This window comes from Belonocnema kinseyi, chromosome 2, assembly GCF_010883055.1.
Source record: "Belonocnema kinseyi isolate 2016_QV_RU_SX_M_011 chromosome 2, B_treatae_v1, whole genome shotgun sequence".
Taxonomy (NCBI): Eukaryota; Metazoa; Arthropoda; class Insecta; order Hymenoptera; family Cynipidae; genus Belonocnema; species Belonocnema kinseyi.
Genome location: NC_046658.1, coordinates 116,351,545 through 116,372,595, shown reverse-complemented (window position 1 = coordinate 116,372,595; position 21,051 = coordinate 116,351,545). Strand labels below are relative to the sequence as shown.

The window sequence follows — 21,051 nt, the reverse complement described above, 5'->3', positions numbered from 1 at the left end:
TTAAAAATTTCGCAATTCAAAAATTAAAAATTTAAAAACGTTTAACATTCAAGAGTTACTTCAAATGGAACAATGTTCAGCTCTAAGGCTTCACTTTTTTTATTTCAGTGACCATGAAATATTGTTGACAACCGCGAAACGACTTGGAATGTTTTCTTCCATTAAAACGGCCACCCTGTGAAATATTAATAATAAATTTATTCGATTAGGTATGACTTACAAGAGGCTGAAACCAATATCAATTCCTCAAACTTTATCTCGTCATCCTCCAGCAGAAAAATATACAGCCCTCCATTAAATTTCTTATAGAAATATATAGAAATGGACAAAAGGATATATAAGAAATATATTGAAATTTCTTAAATTCGATTTGGTTCTATATATCCGTTTGTCCATTTGTATAAGTTTCTATAAGGCATTTAATAGAGGAGGTACTTTCCATAAATTTGGTTGTCAGTTGGAAAAATATTCTTTTCCGATTTTATCAGAATCCTTCCGAAATCTTCATCCGAATTTTTCAATTTCTTTCCGAAAATTTGTCCAAATATAATTCTATTACACTTATGCCACACTATTGTTTTATCAGAAATGTCTCATTTATTTTTATCAGATGATATCAGAAATGATTAATTATTAATAATAATTATTAATATTAATAATATACATTATTTTGTTTTTGCAGATTATTATTATTAACAAATTAATAATAATAATTTAAAGAAACAATAATCGTTTAAACAAGGTTTAAAAATAATTCCTTTCATCCTAAAATTTTTTCCGATCCTCTGACATATTTTAATATTAAAAGATTATTTACTATTACAAAATAATTACATATCAAGTTCTATTAAACAATATTTACATAAAAATATTAATTTATTTTTCTGATAAAATCTGCTAGAAACTGACAAAAATTCGCGCGGGACAGTTTCGGAAAAAACGGCAAAATACCGATGGAACACTTTCTGGTAAATTCCGAAAGATTCTGAAAAAATGGTGGTATAGGTGATACAGTTTCGGATAGAATTTTAGGAAGGATCTGAAAGATATGGAAAGCTTCGGAAAGAAAATTCGATCAGAAATGTCTAGCAGGGGGGGGGGGGGGGCTATACGCTAAGGTTGGTAACAAGGGGAGGGTGGTTGTAAGTGAAAATAACGTTAAGAAATTAGATAGCATTTAGAACTTAAAGCCAATAAGAAAATCCAACTATATTTTTAGGTGAAAATAATTTATTTTTTATAAAAAGGTTACTATTTTTTAAATCAAATTTTTTTCTGAAAAAAGAATTTCTCCATCACTCTGTTGTGAATCGAACCCCCGTTTTTAAGATTGCCGGTCGGGTGCTTTTCTCACTAAGCTACTAGAGAGATCGAAAGGTAAAACAACACAAACATGAAAATGAATTTCAACATTATCGATCTAAGTTAGCTTCTCAAATAAAAAAAATTCTTTAGCGTCTTTTCAGACAAGATGAAGCTACGATTAAAAATTCTGGTAAGTACTTTTTTGGTTAAAATTTTATATTTTTCAGTTAAAAATGGTACTGTTTGGTTAAAAATGTATTTTTTTAGTTGAAAGTTCAACTTCTTGGATGCAAAGTCATGTATTTTGTTGAAAATTCATTATTTTTTTTTAGAAATTTAATCTTCTTGGTTTTTGGTTAAAAAGTCGATTATATTCTTTTAAATTAACTTTTATTTAAAAAATTCTACTGTTGTGTAGAAAATGTATCTGTTGGCTAGATAATTCAACAATTAGGTAAAAAATTAAACTATTTTATTAAAAATTAAACTTTTTAAATGATTTTAATGATTAAAAAGTTATGCGAACCTTCAATTAGGACAGCTATTAAAGTTATGAGAAAAAATGATTTATTTTCTTAGATTTTTCAGTCTATAGGCAATTGAAAATTATTGTTTTTTTTTAATAGAGATTTCTATTCAGCATGATTTTTTTCAGTAGGATATTACCTGTAGATCATTTCCGTTTGATTTCAGATGTACTAAAAAAACCCAGAACAATAAAAAAGTTTTAAAACGCAAAGAAAATTTGCTCAAAAAATCTAAATTGTTCATATTTTTTCTTAAAAATTCATATTTTGCTCCTCTTGAAGGCCCCAACAAATTTGTAAGATTTTCTTAACTATATTTTTTTATATTTATAATGGTGATAATTACAGAGCGGTTTAAATGATTGGTACGCAATTATCAGAAGACTCGTTGAACATGAATTAGAACTTCAAAATATAGAAAACCAAATTTTACAAATTTTTGTAACCTATAAGGGGCGAAAAATATCAATTCTTTTGGTGAAAATATAAATAATTACAATGTATGGACTAATTTTCTTTGTGTTTTATAAATTCTGAAAGTTTGATCATTTTTTTAGTACATCAGTTCCCTAATTATGTATTACTTAAAAAATTTTTTTTTTATTTTGCCCTGATATTTTGGGTATATTTCTATAAGATGCACTTTAAACAACTGTTTATGATAACAAATTTAAAAAATGTAATTTAAATATAAAATTGTTTTATATCCGTATATAAAAGATTCTAAGTTCAGAATTTTCCATTATAAGTTTTTGGTCTTTGAATATTAATGATCAGGAAAAATGAAAAATTGGCTAGCGAAAAATTAGGAATTTTTGAAAATAAAGTTTTGGGGCCACTCTGATATTTCTAATTCTATGAAATGTCTTTTTTCAGTTTCTTTATACTGTCGATTATATATTTATTTAAAATTGTTTATTATTTAGTTGAAAATTCAACAATTTTGTTAAAAACGCTATAGTTTTTGGTCGTTAAATCAACTGTTTTCTTGAACATTTGTTTCTTGGCTTGAAAAATAAAATATTTTTGTATAGAATTATCTTTTTGTCGAAATTTCATATTTTGGGGTTGAAATTTAAACTAAAATATTTCTTGATTGAAAATTCGATTAGGTTTTGAACACAATCGTCTTTGCTTTAAAAGTTCATTTGCTTGGGTACTTTTTAAATATTTTTTGGGTAAAAATGCAATTATTTGGTTCAAAATTAATCTTCTTAGTTTGAGTGTCCAACTATTTTGTGTTTAAATGTTTTTTATTTAAAATTTTCTTTCTTGTTGAAAATTAATTTTTTAAACTGAAAATTTAACTATTCCATTGTAGTTGGGAATTCATCTTCTTAGTGGAAAGTTGAACTATTTTGATGAAAACTCATCTTTTTTAATTGAAAATCAAAATACTTGGGTCAAAGTTGGACTACTTTGTTGAAAAATTAGTTTGTTGGTTAACGGCACATCTCATTGGTTAAAAATTTAACTATTTTGTTGAAAATTCTTTTTTTTTGGTTCAAAATTAATTTTTTCACTGTAAATGTAATTTTCCGATTTTTTTTGAAAATTGATATTTTTAGTTGAAAGTTGATTTCTTCGAAAACTAATCTTCATCGTTTAGAATTTGTTATTGTAAAATACAACTGTTCAGTTGAAAATTAACTTTTTGGTTCAAAACTCATATCATCTGTTTGAAGTCTCATCTATTTTACAGAAAATTCGTTTTTTTTTTTCTTAAGAAATCAACCATTTGGATAAACTATTTTTTCTTTCCCTTTCTTGCTAAAAATTCATGTTTTGCCAGAAGATTAATTTCTTTTACGGAAAATTCGTTCTTGCGTGAAAATGTTATCATTTTAGTTAAAAATTGGACTATTTTGTTTAAAATTCATTTTTTTGTTGTTGAAAATATATTTTTTTTACTAATAATTAACCTCTTCCATTTTCGTTGAAAATTGATTTTTTATGTTAAAAATTAAAACTATTTGCTGGAAAATGTATGTATTTTGTAGAAAACTGGAATTTTTTAAATAGCAAAATAATCTTTTTGATTGGAAACACGTTCTTTGCTTTTAAAATTCATTTCTTTTGATAGAAATTTCATCTTTTTTGTTGAAATATCAACTATTCTATTGTATGATGAAAATTCATTTTTGTAGATTGAAAATCCAATTATTTGGTTAACAAAGCAACCTTTTTTAAATTGTGTTTTTAATACCAATTAAATTACTTTCTTTTTAGACAAATCTTTTTATTGAAAATTAAATTTTTTTGTTGAAAATTATTTTGTTTTTGGTTGAATCTTAATTTTTTTTTAGTTTGGCCATTTGCATGAAAGTCCATTTTTGTAGCTTGAAAATTCAACTATTTGTTTAAAATTTCAGATATTTTGTTAAAAAATTCGTTTCTTTTGCTTTAAAGTTCAACTTTTTTTGTTAAAAATTAAAAATCTAATTGATATGTTGACAACTCTGGTTCAACTTCTGTATATAAAAATATTCAGATGCATTTTTGTGTACTTTTCATAAATCTGGCGAATTGTTACGGTTATTTCAAAAGAATTTTTGTTTGAACTTTTCTTGATATTTTGATCCGTTTATTTTCACAATTTTATTTTTAAAATTCAAGATAGAGAATTAGTAATTGAAAATAAAATTCTGCAAAAGGGAGCGATTTAGTTTAAAATCCTCACAATTCAACTTTTTTAAATTTAAATAATTTTTGTGATATCCGAAATTGATATATTAAAAATTGAATTAACAACTAAACAACCGAAAATTGTACAATTCAAAATTAGAACGATCCAAAATATTGAATCATGGAAAATGGTAGAATGTCCATTTTGACTCAAATACAATTAAAAAATTTGGAATTGAGTTAAAAGTTGAATAATTTTAGATCGAAACATTATAGATTGTTTAGATTCAAATTTAAATCCTTAAACATTGTTCGATTTAAAATTTAAAGTCATAACTTTTTAACCATTTTCAATTCGATTCAATTTTTTTGGTTCATAAATTACTTTAAGAAACAAAAAATTACAAAAATTGAAAATCAAACATTTACAGCTTAAAATGTTAAAAATTTTCAAATAATGCGAATAAAATAATGTATTGATTAGTATACCATTTTTTTTACTAATATTTAAATTTATTCTAAAAAAATGGGAGATAAAGGCTGATTAAAAACGGACTTAGCACAAACAAATAAATTGTTCTAATGAAAATTATTTTCACATAGTATAAAAAAAGATTTTGCATTCTAGCTCCCATATGAATTTGGCATCATCAGTGGATTATGTGACTTTGGTCTTGATCTGAGTTGGCCAGTAGTGAGCAAACGTTGTCTGACATTAGGTAAAATCTCTACAGAATTGTTAGTAACTTGGTTCATCAAGTTTGTGATACGAGAATCTTTTTGTCGCATCATGCCTTCTAAATATGCGATCTTATGGTTCAGAGTCGTAATTATGTCCTCTTTTTCATGTATTTCTTGAATTAATTGCTCATAAGCCCATCGCGTCACTGATTCGGTTATTTGTGCATTTATATATCCGGTTTGTTGTGCTAAAATATTTTAAGATATTAAAGAAAATTAAAAAATATTTTGTACTTATTGTAATCTAAAAAATAAAAAGAGGAAAGAAAAATGAGGGAAAGAAAAATGAAAAAAATGTTTTTTTTTTAACAGGAGTTTGCATCAATTTGATTAATCGACGTTAAATATGATTTTTAATTTGGATTTTAATCTAACTTAAATTTCTTACATTTTAATTAAGATCTGTACGTAATTATGAATTTTCTTGAATTTAAGATTTTTTAAGAAGATTTTTAAAGAAATTTTTAATAGATTTTAATAATTTAAGGGGATTCCAAAGGATTTTAAAGATTTTATGATATTTTTTTATTGAAAGGCATTTTCAAGAGCTTTAAAACAATTTAAAGAATTTCAAAGGATTTGAAACATTGCTTGCTCTCTTTGGCTTGCTAAAGATTTCAAAGGATTTGAAATATTTTTTGGTAATTTAAAAATTGCCGACGAATTTTTAATAGATTTCAATCATTTGAAGGGACTTCAAAGTATCTGAAAGATTTTATTATAATTTTTAAAATTTCAAGGAATGTTCAATAGCTTTACAACGTTTTAAAGCATCTTAAAGGAATTGCACAATTTTAGGATATTTAAAAAAATTGCAAGGAATTTTCAAGAGCTTTAAAAAGATTCAAAGGTTTGCCTAAGATTTCAAAGGATTTTAAATATTTTTGCTTGATTTAAAATTTTCCAAAGAATTTTTAATAGATTTCAATAATTCGAAGGTATTCCAAAAGATTTTAAAGATTTTTTTAATTTAATGGATTTTAATGATTTCAGGATATTCTTAAAAATTCAAAAGACTTTTAAACAGTTTTAAAAAGTTGCAAAGGATTGCGAAAGATTTCAAAGTGTTTGAAAATTTGTTTCAGTATTTTTAACGTTTCCGAAGAATTTTTAACAGATTTCAATAACTTGAAGGAATTCCAAATGCTTTGAAAGATTTTAGGATATTTGTTTAAATTCCAAGAAATTTTAAAGAGTTTTAAAAAGTTTCAAAGATCTTCAAAAAATTTCGAAAGATTTCATAGAATTTGAAATACTTTTGGGTATTTGAAAACATTTCGAGGAATTTTTAATAGATTTCAATATTTTAAAGGGAATCCAAACGAATCAATCAATTTTAGGATATCCTTTCTTTATTTCAAGGAATTTAAACAGCTTTAAGTGATTTCAAAGGAATTTAAATATTTTCAAGTATTTCAATAGATTCCAGGACATTTTTAATAGATTTCAATAATTTGAAGGGGTTTAAAAGAATTAAAAAAAATTTATGATATTTTTGAAGATTCCAATGCATTTTCAAGAGGTTTCAAATTTCTTAAGGAATTTCCAAGAGCTTAAATGATTTTAAAGGATGTAAATAAATTTACAATAGGTTTTTAAAAATGTCCTAGAATTTTTTAAGATATGCAATGAATTTACAGCATCTATAAGGTTTTAGGATATTTCAAAAGCTTCTAAGCGATTTTGTCGGATTTCAATGGTTTCAAGGAATTTTAAGAGCTTTCTATGCATTTTATTAAATTTTCCAGTAATTCAGGAAATATCAGATTTCATGTAATCTCAAAGGATTTTATTATATATCAATGGATTTTAAACAATTTATTTACTATAAGAATTGAGAGATTTCATAACATTTCAAAGAATTTGAAATATTGTAGGGTGTTTTAAAAGATTCAGGGCATTTTCAAGAGTGATATTTTAGGAAATTTCATAATATTCCAAGGAATTTCAATTACTTTCAATAATTTTAAGGGACTTCAAAGAATTTGAAAAGTTTTAGATTTTTTCTTAAAAATTAAGTAAATTTTTAATAGTTTCAACAAATTTTAAGGGACTTGAAACATTTGAAAGTGTTTTTTAATTTGTGTTAACAGTATTTATAATGGATTTAAATTATTAAAAATGATTTAAAATATTTCAGAGAATTTTAAATTCCCTTCTGTTTTAACAAAATCAATGGATTTTTCATAATTCATTTGAATTAGTTTCAATTTAACTTGAATTGTTTCAAAGTCTTAAGAATTATTTAAAATAAAAAAAAAATAGTTTCATTACTAATGCACATCAAACACTTTTAGTCAATTTTGTTTACTTTTCCGAATTAAATAGATTCCATTACACTTATAAAATATTCTATATTAAAAATGTTGCAAGATACTAATTTTGGTCTTTAAATAATGGTTGGGTAAAATGAAAATTTGATCAGAGGAAAACCCGGAAAAAGAATGGGAATTATGAAAATGAAACTTTTCGGTCACCCTGTTAAAAATAGTTTCTAAATAAAATGTTGAGTAACATGATATTTTCCTTGAAGATAATGAACTCTTACCAATTTCAAGCGGATAGTTATTATAAACAATTTCATTGTTTGCGTTTTCGTTTACTGACTGATATTTCGAAAAATATTTCCAAATGCAGAGGACGCTCATCAACCAAATCATGAAAATTTTGAGATTATTTTTTATCTTTTTCAAGAAAGAAGAGAAACCGTTTAATGATGTTTCTAATCGTGCTATAGCATTTGCAGAGCTGCTTTGTAGAGAATCTGTTCCGGGTGAATCTACCTGTTGTACTTCTAAATTTTCGATTTCTAATAAAAAATAGAGTACCTTATTTCACATATTTTAATATTAAAAAAATTCTTTTGATTAAAATTTCGAACATTACGTAGAGGAAACCTTCCTACAGTGGATAATCAATACTAAAAATTCAAATAAATAGAAAATAATTAATTTAATTTAATTAATTGCTAAAAAACTATACTATACTATATAAACTATACTATATAACTATACTATATAAATTGCAATTATAATTAATCTTTTTTTTGTTTGTACTTTTAATTAATGATTATTCACTATATAGGTTGCATTATCCACTGTAGACAGGTTTATCCTAATAATTTCTTCCCAACTTATTTGTATCCTTACGTGTTTCACTAATATCATTAGTTCCAAGTTCTTGTAAATAATTGATATCTTTATTGTTAAGTTTTCCATGTAATGCCAATAATAATTTTTCAATTGTACCATGGTGACTATTTGCTAATTGACTGATTGTATGGCTATTTAATTTTAAAAATATTCTAGAAAATACTTTTCTATTCAAAGTGTTCCAATTGTCTTTTCTCATATTGATGTTACTAGCTGGCATGCATTTATGGACTTCAAGAAATCGAGGGTAATATATTTGTAATAATTCTGCCATAAGGACTGTCAATATAAAGATAATTATTATTTTTAATTTCAAAATCGATTACATGTTCTATGAAATTAGATATATATTGACATAAATATTTTCGACATTTTTTAAATAAATATATACCTCCATCTGCAAAATCTCTAGCTAAGGTTTTAGGTGCTTTAGAAAACGGAATTGTTTCGAGCCAACGATAAATTGTTTCGAAATTCCCGTCTTGATGAAGATTCTCGGCATTTTGATTTTTTCCCTTCTCGAGAGGAAAATTATATTCATCCATTTTTCTTACTTTGAATTTTGATGCCTGAATTACACAAAGCAAACTTCCTTTCTATTCAATGAACATATTTTTGTAATAAATTATTTTTGCATGTCAATTTAGATCCGTGGAATTTATTATGTCCATCAGTTTCGTGAATTTGACGGAAAGTGACAGAAAGTTACAACTATCGTCTTTTTTTTATTTAAAATTTTCGCGCCGTTCGTAAAGATGGTGGCCTCTGGTGAGAAATTATAGGCAACCATAAAGTGTCAGAAATCCAAGATGGTAGCTTACATCAGCTATCAACGTTGTCAAAATGCAAAATGACATATTTAAATTGTTACTTAAAATTGCCATTTTTGGTAGTTCGGATAAACAATTTCAATTAAAAGATATTTCCTAGATGCCTTTTTTAACGTTTAAACAAATTGGCCTTGTCAAAAGCGACAGCCACTTGACATGGAAGTGGTTTGGAGGAACTTGAGATTTAAATACGTTCTCATATGTATTTTTGTTACTTTTATTGTCTCATGCTTGATAAGCATGTCTCCAATAAGTAATGGTAAGTTTATTTAATTAAAAGTAGCAATATTAATCAACTTTAAGTTTGCCCCAGAAGAAATTTCAAAAAATAAAGTTTGAGGTTAGGTTTCTTAAATTTTTAAATATATCTACAGTTTTGCGAAATGTCAACATCTGAAGTCAAATTTTGACATCAGGAGACATTTTGAGCTTGATAATATGTAAGAAGGGATATTTAAAAATTGGGAAACTCAAATTTTGAAGTGAAGTGTAAAAAAATGTGAAGTTTATTTACAATTTTAAGTTCTAATTCAAATTTTTTATATTTGATATTAGTATTCAATTTTATTAGTATCTAAAATTAGAACATTGAATTGAAAAACTATCCGAGAGCCTAACATTATTAGAGTTTTCCAGAATCTGCTCTCTGCCAACAGAATTACTACAGTAGGATTAAATCTTGAGCATGATTAACTGATGAATTAAAAAAATTTAAAGTAGGGTTTTCGTTTTTGAGAAAAATATACAGAATTTTATTTTGTGTTCTTATATTTTGTATTTCATGAAACCGGGAAAAATAACAATTACTTAAATATTTAGAAGTATGTGCCTGTTCATTTCTAATCAGTAATTATAAATTAAATTTTCACAACTAAACAAAAAAACTAAACATTGATCGTTACAATTGTAATTGTGCTATTTAAATCAATTTAATTTGCAAGTAAAATTATTAAATTTTGAATGATAAGTAACAATTGAACACCAATTATTCTTAGACAAAATTCAAGTAAGTTTAAGAGATATTCACAAGTTTTTAAAAAATTGAAAATTAATAATAAATTTTAGATGATTTCAAATAACGTGTATCAACAAAATTCTGCTATTCGTACAAAAATTTCGAAGCAAATAGTCTATGGTCTAATTTAAAATCAAATATAGATTTTGGCGAATTTCGAACAAAAAATTTAGAAGCTTTTTCAGAATTTTGAAAGGCTTAATTCTAAGAAAATATTTAAAAAGGTGTGTAAATATTTACAAAATTACCAAAAATGAATGTGGAAGATTTTAAGGAAATATTGTTTATTTGGTAGGATTAAAAAAAAAATTGTAAAGAAAATTCCAATTATTTTAAAGGGTGTTTAGAAGTTCTAAACACGTTTTTTTTTAATAGTTTGAAAAAATGTAAAATAACATGTAAATTTTTCAAGATTTTGAAATAAAATTTTGAAGCATTTTAAGGATTTTAAAACTATTAAAAATTAAAATAATTTAACTTTTAAATTAAGAAGTGTTCAGTTTATAGAAAAATGTAATCGTTAGTAGATTTCGTTTTATACGTGTACATTATTGAACATTTGAATACAAAATTTCTTAATTCAAAAACTTTAAACTTCAATTTTTAAAGTTTAAAATTCAAGAGATCCACTTTAAGTGCTCTAATTTGCAGCTCAGTTTTGATTGAAATGTAAAAATGGTTGACTTTCGAATTGAAAAATGCTACATTTTGAGATTATCTGCCTTTTATTTTTCCAACTCTTTCTCTTTTTTTTGTTTATTCAAAAGTTTCCAGCTGTTAGAAATAATTTTTTGAGATTGCCAGAAAAAAATATTGTTCTAAACCCACAACTATGTGGGAAAAACGATTCCTTTCCGTTTTTTCATTCTTTGGGCTTATCTTTTTTTTGTAGCGTATTTGAATGCGTAGAAAACGTTCAAATATGTCAATTATTTTGTAAGCCCAGTTAATTAGGTAATTTTTTTTTAATGCACAACTCAGTACGTTACAAATTTACTGGATGTGCCTTACTAATTTTCTAGGGATATCAATTTTTTATCTAATTTTTATAAATCTTGTGTTATTTTTAAAGAGTTATTAAAAATATTTGATTAAAACCAGGTATCTGTTGAACAAGAATTACCTTTCGTGGAACATCAATTAGGAAGACTTTAATTCTTCAAGTTACAGATTTAAAAATATGCAAACCTTTTCTCTAATCTTGGATAGTTTTTGACAAAATTGAGATATTCAAATTTTATTTCTAGGCTCTGGTGAGATTTACTTTCCTTTTTCAGAATCGGTCTTCAAAAACTTAAAAACGGTATAAAATTAAGAAAATGGTGGTGATTTGTTTGAAGATAAAAATACCATTTTCACAAAACACCAATAATTTTGTTTGCTTATTTTTTGGTTTTGTTTCTTTCATAAGGAACACAATACTTTGAACAAAATTTCAACATAAAATTGGCAAAAAATAAAAATGTAGGTTTTGTTTATTTGTGAAAGTAGACATTTTATTTATTTTATCAGATCCCAGAGCCATGATTGAAGTAACTTGAAATTACTTTCAAGAATAATTAATTCAATTTTTTTTTAAGTTTCAATAAGCTAAAATACGTTCTCGAAAATTTAAATGGATTTATATTTTGTATATGGAGGATAAAATACGAATCAATTTCAATTATTTAGACTATAAAAATAGAAAGATATTGAATAAAAAAAACATGAACATTATTTTCAAGATGTCTATTTTCTTTTAAAAAAAACTACTTTCTTAAAAAGTCTTTTTTTTTTGTTGAAAATTAATTTTTTTCGGTTAAAAATGAATTATTTTTATTTTTAAAGTTTACTCTTATATTTTTGATTCAAAATTCATATATTTTTACTAAAAGTTCTACTACTTAGTTAAAAGTTTAATTATTTTGTTTAAAATTCAACTATTTTATTAAAAAGTAGTCTTTTTTATCGAAAAATTAACTGTTTTTCTTCAACATGTAATAAATTGAAATACATTGTCAAACATTTTAATGGATTTATATTTTCTAAATAGAGGATAAAATACGAATAAATTCAGATTATTTAGAGTATAACAAAATATTTAATAAAAAAACATAAACATTATTTTCAAGACTTCTATTTTTTGTTAAAAAAACGACTTTCTCAAAAGGTCGTAATTTTTTTTTGTTGAGAATTTAATTTTGTTGGTTAAAAGTTCATTATTTTTATTTGAAAAGTCTAGTACTATATTTTTTATTTAAGATTCGTCTATTTTGACTGATAATTTAACTATTTAAGTAAAAAATTTAATTATTTAGTTAAAAATTCAACTATTTTATTGAAAACTTATCGTTTTTTCTGGTAAATTCAATTGTCTCCTTTAACAATCATCATTCAGATAGGAAGTTCGTTTTTTTAAAATGGAAATTCAGTTTTTAGTAGAAATCACATATTTTTTGGCTTAGAGTCAAATATTTTTAACTGAAAAGTTTGTTATTCTATTTTTGGTTCTAAACTAATGTCTTTTGTTCAAAAATTCTACTTTCTGGTTAAAAGTTTAATTATTTGTTAAGCTCATCCGTTTTGGTCGAAAATTAAAATTATTAATTTTGTAATATTCGTCTTTTTAGATAGTCATATTTTTTGTTGAAAATTTAATTTTATAGTAACCTGTTACTCATTTTTGTTTTAATAGTGTACTATTATTTTTTTGTTTCATAATTCATAATAAATTGAAATAAATTGTCAAACATTTGAATGGATTTATATTTTCTAAATAGAGGATAAAATACCAATAAATTTAGATTATTTAGACTATAAAAAAAGATAATGATTAAAAAAACATAAACATTATTTTCAAGAGTTCTATTTTCTGTTTTAAAAAACGACTTGCTCAAAAGGTCGTAATTTTTTATTGAGAATTTAATTTTGTTTGTTAAAAGTTCAGTATTTTTATTTGAAAAGTCTAGCACTATATTTTTAATTCACACTTCATCTATTTTGACTGAATATTCCACTGTCTTCTTCAACAACCGTCATTTTAGATAGAAAATTATTTTATTTTTTAAATTAAAATTCACTTTTTCGTAGAAATCAAATGTTTTTGGTTCAAAGTCAAATATTTTTAACTAAAAAGTTAGCTATTATATGTTTGGTTAAAAACTAATATCTTTTGGTCAAAAATACCACTAGCTGGTTAAAAGTTTAATTATTTTGTCAAAGCCATCATTTTTGGTCGAAAATTAAAATTTTGATTTTTTTTTAATTCATATTTTTAGATGGAAAGTTCGTATTTTGAATAAAACATTAATCTTTTAGTAAAAAAAGTAATATTTTTTTGTTAAAAATTCAACTATTTTTTTAAAAAGTCTACTTTTGTTTGTTTTTCGTTTCAGAATTCATCTCATATGCTTAAAATGTGTACTATTTAGTTAAAAAATTAATTATTTTGTTGGAAATGCAACTATATTGTTAAAAAGTCATATTTTTTATCGAAAATTCGTCCTTTTGAATGAAAATTTATTTTTCAGTAGAAATATTTTGTGTTGATAATCAAATTCTTTTAATTGAAAATGTTTACTGTTATATTTCTGGTACAAAATTAATCTTTTTTGTGTAAAAATTCTATCATTTGGTTATAAATTTAATTATTTTGTTGAAAATTCAACAACTATTTTGTTAAAGTCATATTTTTGGGTCGAAAATTCACCTATTTTCTTGAACATATAATAAACTGAAATACATTTCAATAGATTAATATTTTCTACACAGAAGATAAAATACGAATAAATTAAGATTATTTATATTATAAAAAAATTGAATAAAAAAAGAAAATTATTTTTAAGATGACCGGAAATACGATCTTGGTACGTCATCGCGAGATCGAAGTGATGTAAAATCGTCGATTAATGCTTTGAGGATTAGAAGAAAGTCAAAGCATCGACTAGCCATACTCGTGCCATTTAGAGATCGCTTTGAAGAACTTTTAAAATTCGCTCCTCACATGCGAAAGTTTTTAGATAAACAGTATTTAGATTATCACATATTTATTTTGAATCAGGTTTAGTAAACATTTATTTTTTCCAATATCTAATTGAGGTATATGGTAAGCAGAAATGTTCACTTTTATTATATTTTTCAGGTAGACAAATTTAGATTTAATAGAGCGTCTCTGATAAATGTAGGATTTTTAGAAGTAAAAAACGACTACGATTATGTAGCAATGCATGATGTTGATTTATTGCCAACGAACGATGAGTTGTCATACTCTTTTCCCGACAAGGGTCCTTTTCACGTATCGTCGCCTGAATTGCACCCACGGTACCATTACCCAACTTTTGTTGGGGGCATATTACTTGTTAAAAGGTATTTTATTTTTACCTATCTTCTTCAAAATAGAATTGATGTGTTTTACTCAAAAATTCGCAACATAAATTTGTCAAATTTTACAGAGAACATTTTATGAAAGTGGACGGCATGTCAAATAAGTACTGGGGTTGGGGTTTGGAAGACGATGAATTTTACGTAAGACTTAAGGAAGCTGGACTCAATATTACTCGCCCGCAGAATATTTCAACTGGAACTCATAACAGTTTTAAGTAAGAAACACAGGGTGTCTAGCGATCGGAAAAAGCTGGAATTCGCCTTGAATTTTTGTTGAGCTCAGACGTTACACTATTTCCCTTATTCCCCTTTTTTGAAGAATTCTTATTTTTCCCTCTGTTTTAAAAAAATTCCCTGTTTCTCGTTTTCTTTCGCTCAAATTCTAACTAAATTAATAGAATCTTATCAAAATAATTCAATTATTTTGTTTGAAATTCAAGTTTTTTCAAAACGTCATATTTTTTGTTAAAAATTCAAATGTTTTGTTGAAAATTCGGCTTTTTAGATAGAAAATTCATCCTTTTGGATTAAATATTTATCTTCTTACTTTCTTAAATTTTAAAAATTTGAAAACAAGTGGAATCAGGGTGGCCGCTGAACCGGAAAACCGGGAAGTGACCGTGAATTTTACATATTTTTAGAAAAAAAGTCCGTCCAACTTAGACTTTAACCGTTTTTTAAATAATTAGTTGAATTTGTATCTTTTTCAATTATGATAGCATTCAGTTTAGAATGCATATTTGAATTAAAAGAATTTTAAAATGCAGTTTTAAAGACTTGAGCAATTAGAAATTAGAACCGTTTAAAATCGAAGATTTTTGATAAGAAACATTTTTAGTTGATCAAATGTGAATATGAATTAAATTATGATTTTTAAATTTGAATTGCACTCTAAAATTTTAAAAATAAATAATAATTGATTGTAAAAAACGATTCGGCATCAGTTCACAACTTTAGAACTTTCAGATTTTAACATTAAAAAATAAACTGTTTCAATTGGAAAGTCTTGAGCAAATCTAAACGTTCTAATGAAACTATAAACTATTTACAATTTTAAAATAACTTTTAAATAATATATATATGATTAAAGGCTTTTATTAAATTTCAGTCTGAAATATTAAATTTTCAAACAACGTAGTTTTAAATTTTCCAATTAAAAAAAAAGAACAGTTACTTAATATTTAAAAATATGTGAATGTACATTTAAAATAAGTAATTATAATTAAAAAACTCAAAACGGAACAAAAAAAATAAACTTTGAAAATTACAATTTAAAAGTTCCTATTTAAAAAATTTTAATTTGTAAGTCAAATTCTTAAATTATGATGTATAAATAACAATTAATAGCCTATTATACTTGAAAAAAATCGAGTAAGTTGAAGAAATATTTAGAAGTTTTGAAAAAATTAAAAATTAATGGAAAATTAGAAATGATTTCAAATAATTTAAACGAAGTGTCTACGTGTACCGATAAAGCCCGGCTATTCTTACAAAAATTTCGGTGCAAATATTCCACGGCCTAATTTAAAACCAAATATAGATTTTAAGGATTTTTAAACTATTTAAAATAAAAATAATATAACATAATTTCAACAGAAATTTTTCAATCTTTTACAAATTTATAGTTGGAACAAGAATTTATTCAGAATAATAACCAGGAATTTTAAATTTAAAAAAATTCTGAATTGAAAATGGTATTTATCCAAAATAATTATAATTCTTTTTGGAACAGGGAATGTTAAAATTTAAATAAATTCCGAACTGAAACAGGAAATTTTTTATCAGAGTGAGTTCTAATTCTGAGTTGAAACGGGACATTTTCGAGAAAAATTATGAATTGGAACAGGGAATTTTAAAAAATTCGAATTTTTTTTTTGGAAACGGAAAATTTTCGAAAAGTATTAAATTCCGGATTTTAATAAAGAATTTTCAATTTTTAATCTATTCTGAGTTCGAACTGGAATTTATCTAGAAAAATAAAAATTCTCAATGGAAAATTGAATTTTCCCAACAAAATTATTGTTGAGTGTTAAAACGAGGTATCATCGAAAAAATAAAATAAATTATGACGGAACAGGGAATTTTTCCAAAAAGTTATAATTCTTACAAGTAGTTGAAATAGAAAATTTTCGAAAAGAATTAAAATTCTGGATTTAACTTTTTTTTTTGAATATTTCTAAATTCAGTGATTGATTCTTCAATTTAGAGCATTTAAAATTATAACGTGGATTTGATATTTTTGGAACTGAATTTTTGAACTCTACAATTGATAAAAGTTAAAAATATGTAATTTGGTAGTTTAACTACATTTAATTAAAAATTGTGCAGTTGAAAAGTGTTAGTAGCTTACATATTATACGTGCAAATTATTGAGCAAATTATTGAACTTCAATTTTCGAAGTTTAAAATTCGAGAGTTTCACTTTGAGTGCTTTCATTTGCAGTTCAGTTCTTATTACTTCGAATGGAACGATTAGATTTAGTGTTTGGTTTTTTAAATTTCATTGACCGTGAAAAATGTTTGCGAACCGAAAAATGACCGGGAACTTTTTTTCTTTGACAAAAACGGCCACCCTGTAAAATTCTCCTTCAATTTTTATTCAGCTTAAACTCTACACTCTTTCCCTTATTCCCCTCCTTTCCCTGTTTGAATTAATACATATTTTTACCACATTATACATATTTAATACCCTATTTTTGGTTGAAAGTTAAATATATTTATTGGAATGTCTACTGATATATTTTTGTTCAGAATTCTTCTCTTGGTTAAAAATTAGACTATTCAGTTGAATTAATTTTTTAGTGGAACTCAGAAGTCATATTTTTTGGGTAGAAATTAATTGTTGTTGTTAAAGGATAATTATTTTCTGTTCGAAAAGATTACTATTATATTTTTGATTCAGAATGCATCTCTTTTGGTTCAAAATTCTACTATTAAATAAAAAATTTAATTGTTATGTTGAAAATTCAATTATGATTTTAAAAAGTCATCTTTTTAATTTAAAATTTAACCTTTTTCATTAAAATATTTTTGTCTTCTTTAGATAGAAATTTCGTCCTTTTCAATTGAAAATTCATCTTTTAGTAGAAAAATCATACTTTTTGGTTCCAACAGAGATTGAAAAATTTAACTATTTTTTGGAAAATTTCAACTATTTTGTTAAAAAGTTATTTTTTGGCCGAAAATTGAATTATTTTGTTGGACATTCGTCTTTTTAGTTGAAAGTTTTTTTATTTGAAAAGTCTACTAATGTATTTTGGTTCAAAATTCATGTTTTCTGGTTATGAATTCGAATATTTAATTGAAAATTTTATTATTTTGTTAATAATTCAATTATTTGATTAAAAAGACATCTGTTTTGATCGAAAATTAAACTAATCTGTCGGCATTCGTCATTTTGGATAAAAAATTCATCCTTTCGGATTGAAAATTCATATTCTGATAGAAATTCATTTTTTTTTATTGAAAAATAATTCTTTTTGTTTGAAAAGTATACTATGTATTATATTTTTGTTTACAAATTTTATTATTTGGTTAAAAATTTAATTGTTTGGTTGCAAATTGAATTATTTTTTTGAAAAGTAATTTTTTTATCGAAAATTCAACTATGTATTATATTTTTGGTTAAGAATTATACTTTTTTATTTAAAAATTGTATTATTTGGTTGAAAATTTAATTATTTTGCTGAAAATTCAATTATTTTTTTGAAAAGTTTTTTTTTGCCGAAAATTCAACGGTTTTGTTGACCATTCGCTTTTTGAAAGGAAATTCTTCCTTTTGGATTGAGTTTTTTTAGAACTTCTAAATATCTTTTAAACTGATTCGAATTTTTCCTAAAACTTTTACTAATAATTTCTTTACATTTTCTGTAAAAAAATGTTCTTAAATCTTCCACATTTATTTTTGATAATTTTGTAAATCATTCTAAATCTTAAAAAAAAATTTTTAATTAATTTATCAAAATAAAGAACCATTTTCAATTTTCGTAGAAAAACTTTTTAAGTCTTCTGAAGCCTTTCAAAAATCTTAAAAACTTTCTAATTACTTTATTCGAAATCGGCAAAAATCTATAGTTGGTTTTAAATTCGGCCGTGGACTATTCGCATCGAAATTTTGGCACAAACAGCCAGAACTTGTTGGTTTAAAATATTTGAAAAAATTTCAAATTTTTAATTATTTAAAAATTTTTTCAAACTTCTGAATATCATTTCAACTTATTCGAATTTTTTCAAAGAATTATACGTGTTCAATTGCTATTAATATATAAAAATTCAAAAATTTGACTTAGAATTAAAATTTTTTAAATGGAATAATTCAAATTGTAACGTTTAAAGTTTAGTCTTTTTTTTAAATTTTGAATATTTAATTTAGAATTTCTGATTTTAAGCGAATAGTCAGATATTTCCAAATATTAAGTAATTGTTCTTTTTTCATAATTCAAAAAGTTGAAATTGAATGGTTTGAAAACGGTAATATTTTAGATTGAAACAATATTTGAAATTTAGTAAAAACCTTTAACTAGAAATATATTATTTTGAAGTTTTTTAAAAATTGAAAATAGTATAGCTTCAATGGGGCGATTAAATTTGTTTAACTAATTAGACTTTCCATTTGAAACAGTTTAATTTTAAACGCTTCTAATTTTTTATTTTTTAAATTCCTTAAATTAAAATATACGCTTAAAAATGAAAAATCTAAAATGGTTAAACTTAATGATTAAATCATGATTAAACTGAATGACATAATTGAAAAGAATTTAAAATTTAACCAATTATTTCAAAAACGGTTGAAATCAAAGTTGGACAGATTTTTTCTCTCAAAAAATGTGTAAAATTCCCGTTTTCACAGTTCAGCGGCCACATAGAGTGCTATAAGCAGACTTTTTGTAACTGCTTCTTGACCCGGAAAATTTTGAATTTCGTTCCTAAGAATCGCTAAATACCCTGAAATAATATACCTACAATTTTGTGAAAGTTTCTTTAAAAAAAAAAGACTTTTTCCATGTAATTTTAGGCACATACATGACAGAAACCACCGCAAAAGAGACATGACCAAGTGCTATAATCAGCGTGAGGTTACTAGAAAACGGGATCGCCAGACGGGTTTACACAACGTTTCTTACAAGTTAGAAGATACGATAGAAATGAAGATATCAGATACTTCTGTCACAGTACTCAATATTGCTCTAATATGTGATAAGTCGATTACTCCATGGTGCGAGTGTAACAAAATGGACACTTCGAAAGATGCAAAAGCGAAGGAAAAGAAAAAAGATCAGAAATAGAAGCGCCACGTAGCTGATAAAATTGATTGCATCAAAAGATATTTCTAATTCGACGAGATTTTAAATCGAACTGCCTTGTGAAAAGTTTTAATATTACTTATATTATCTTTTTGATTTTATACATTTAAAAATATACGTACATCAAATTCAGGCGATTTTTATTCATATATTTGTTTTTTTTTTTCATTTATTTAGCAGAAGTATTGAAAACCGAAAAAAGAGTTTTCTGTGTGAATGCACCACTTCTTGATTTAGAATCAGAAAATCGCATTTTTTGGAGATAAAAAAGAAAAGGAGATGTTTTGGAATTTGGAAAGCACGAGGACTTTGGAATGTAATTGTGGAAATTAGGTTTTCCTTTTTTAAAAAGAAAATTATTCTATTCAGGTGAAATAAGGGCGCTTTCACACATATTACTTTGAAGTTCTGATTATTTTCAGTCTGTCTTTTAGTAGAATTCATTTTTTTTAGTGGGACGTTAAATATTCTTAATTTATTGAAAATTCTCTATTGGTTAAAAATTCGACTGTTATGTTGAACATTTAATTATTTTGGTGAAAATTTACCTGTTTTCTTGAAAAGTAATATTTTTGTTAATAACTCAATCGTTTTGTTGAATATTCATCTTTACGCATAGAAAATCGGTTCTTTTGTATTAAAAATTCATCTTTTGACAGGAAACTCATACTTTGGATTGCAGATTCATCTTTATGCGTTTATAGTTCAACTGTTTGGTTAAAAATTCAACTATTCGGTATGGTTAAACTGCGATACACCACCTGTTGACAAAAATCCGAACTAGAAAGAATAGGTACGATTTGAAAATTTCTCCATTAATTTTGGTATACAAGTGTCTTAACGATTTTTGTTGTGGAGTTTAAAGTATTTCTTGTATACTAAAAGTAAACATAGGGGTGTAAATGGAATTTACTTCTTATAAGGTGAAGAAGGATATTTTTTCACAGAAATATCTGTCCAACTGTGATTTGCATCCTTTTTTAAAATACATTTTCAGTTGATCAACTGTGAATATAAATTAATAATGATTTTTTAAACTAATCTGTTCTTTAAGATTTAAAAAGTGAATAATAATTAACTTTGCAAGACGATTCGAAATCAGTTCGCAATTTTAGAATTTCCAGTTTCTAACGTTAAAAGTCATGTAAACTATTTCAATTGGAAAGTCATTAGTTAAACAAATGTAAACGC

At 24.7% G+C, this 21,051-nt stretch overlaps 2 protein-coding genes across 2 annotated transcripts; one reads left to right on the top strand and one right to left on the bottom strand.

The window, feature by feature from the left end:
• Window positions 1-4,989: 4,989 nt before the first annotated feature.
• LOC117168114 lies at window positions 4,990-9,059 on the bottom strand. Its single transcript, XM_033353509.1, has 4 exons — window positions 8,742-9,059; window positions 8,348-8,629; window positions 7,747-8,007; window positions 4,990-5,386 (listed from the first exon to the last, which is right to left on the bottom strand). The coding sequence occupies exons 1-4, from the start codon at window positions 8,893-8,895 to the stop codon at window positions 5,082-5,084; spliced, it is 1,002 nt and encodes a 333-aa protein (XP_033209400.1). The 5' UTR covers window positions 8,896-9,059; the 3' UTR covers window positions 4,990-5,081.
• Window positions 9,060-9,159: 100 nt separating this feature from the next.
• Window positions 9,160-19,921, top strand: LOC117168115 (beta-1,4-galactosyltransferase 7). Its single transcript, XM_033353510.1, has 5 exons — window positions 9,160-9,439; window positions 14,020-14,234; window positions 14,316-14,539; window positions 14,626-14,772; window positions 19,572-19,921. The coding sequence occupies exons 1-5, from the start codon at window positions 9,337-9,339 to the stop codon at window positions 19,840-19,842; spliced, it is 960 nt and encodes a 319-aa protein (XP_033209401.1). The 5' UTR covers window positions 9,160-9,336; the 3' UTR covers window positions 19,843-19,921.
• Window positions 19,922-21,051: the final 1,130 nt, after the last annotated feature.

Bases quoted from the DNA above. Each gene is read 5' to 3' on its own strand.
- LOC117168115 (XM_033353510.1), top strand. From the start codon at position 9,337: ATGGAAGTGGTTTGGAGGAACTTGAGATTTAAATACGTTCTCATATGT. The intron at 9,440-14,019 runs GTAAGTTTATTT...ATTATTTTTAAG, and splicing joins CATGTCTCCAATAAGTAATG to ATGACCGGAAATACGATCTT. The intron at 14,540-14,625 runs GTATTTTATTTT...CAAATTTTACAG, and splicing joins GGCATATTACTTGTTAAAAG to AGAACATTTTATGAAAGTGG.
- LOC117168114 (XM_033353509.1), bottom strand. From the start codon at position 8,895: ATGGATGAATATAATTTTCCTCTCGAGAAGGGAAAAAATCAAAATGCC. The intron at 8,630-8,741 runs GTATATATTTAT...TTATATTGACAG, and splicing joins TAGAGATTTTGCAGATGGAG to TCCTTATGGCAGAATTATTA. The intron at 8,008-8,347 runs GTAAGGATACAA...ATTTTTTATTAG, and splicing joins TAATGATATTAGTGAAACAC to AAATCGAAAATTTAGAAGTA.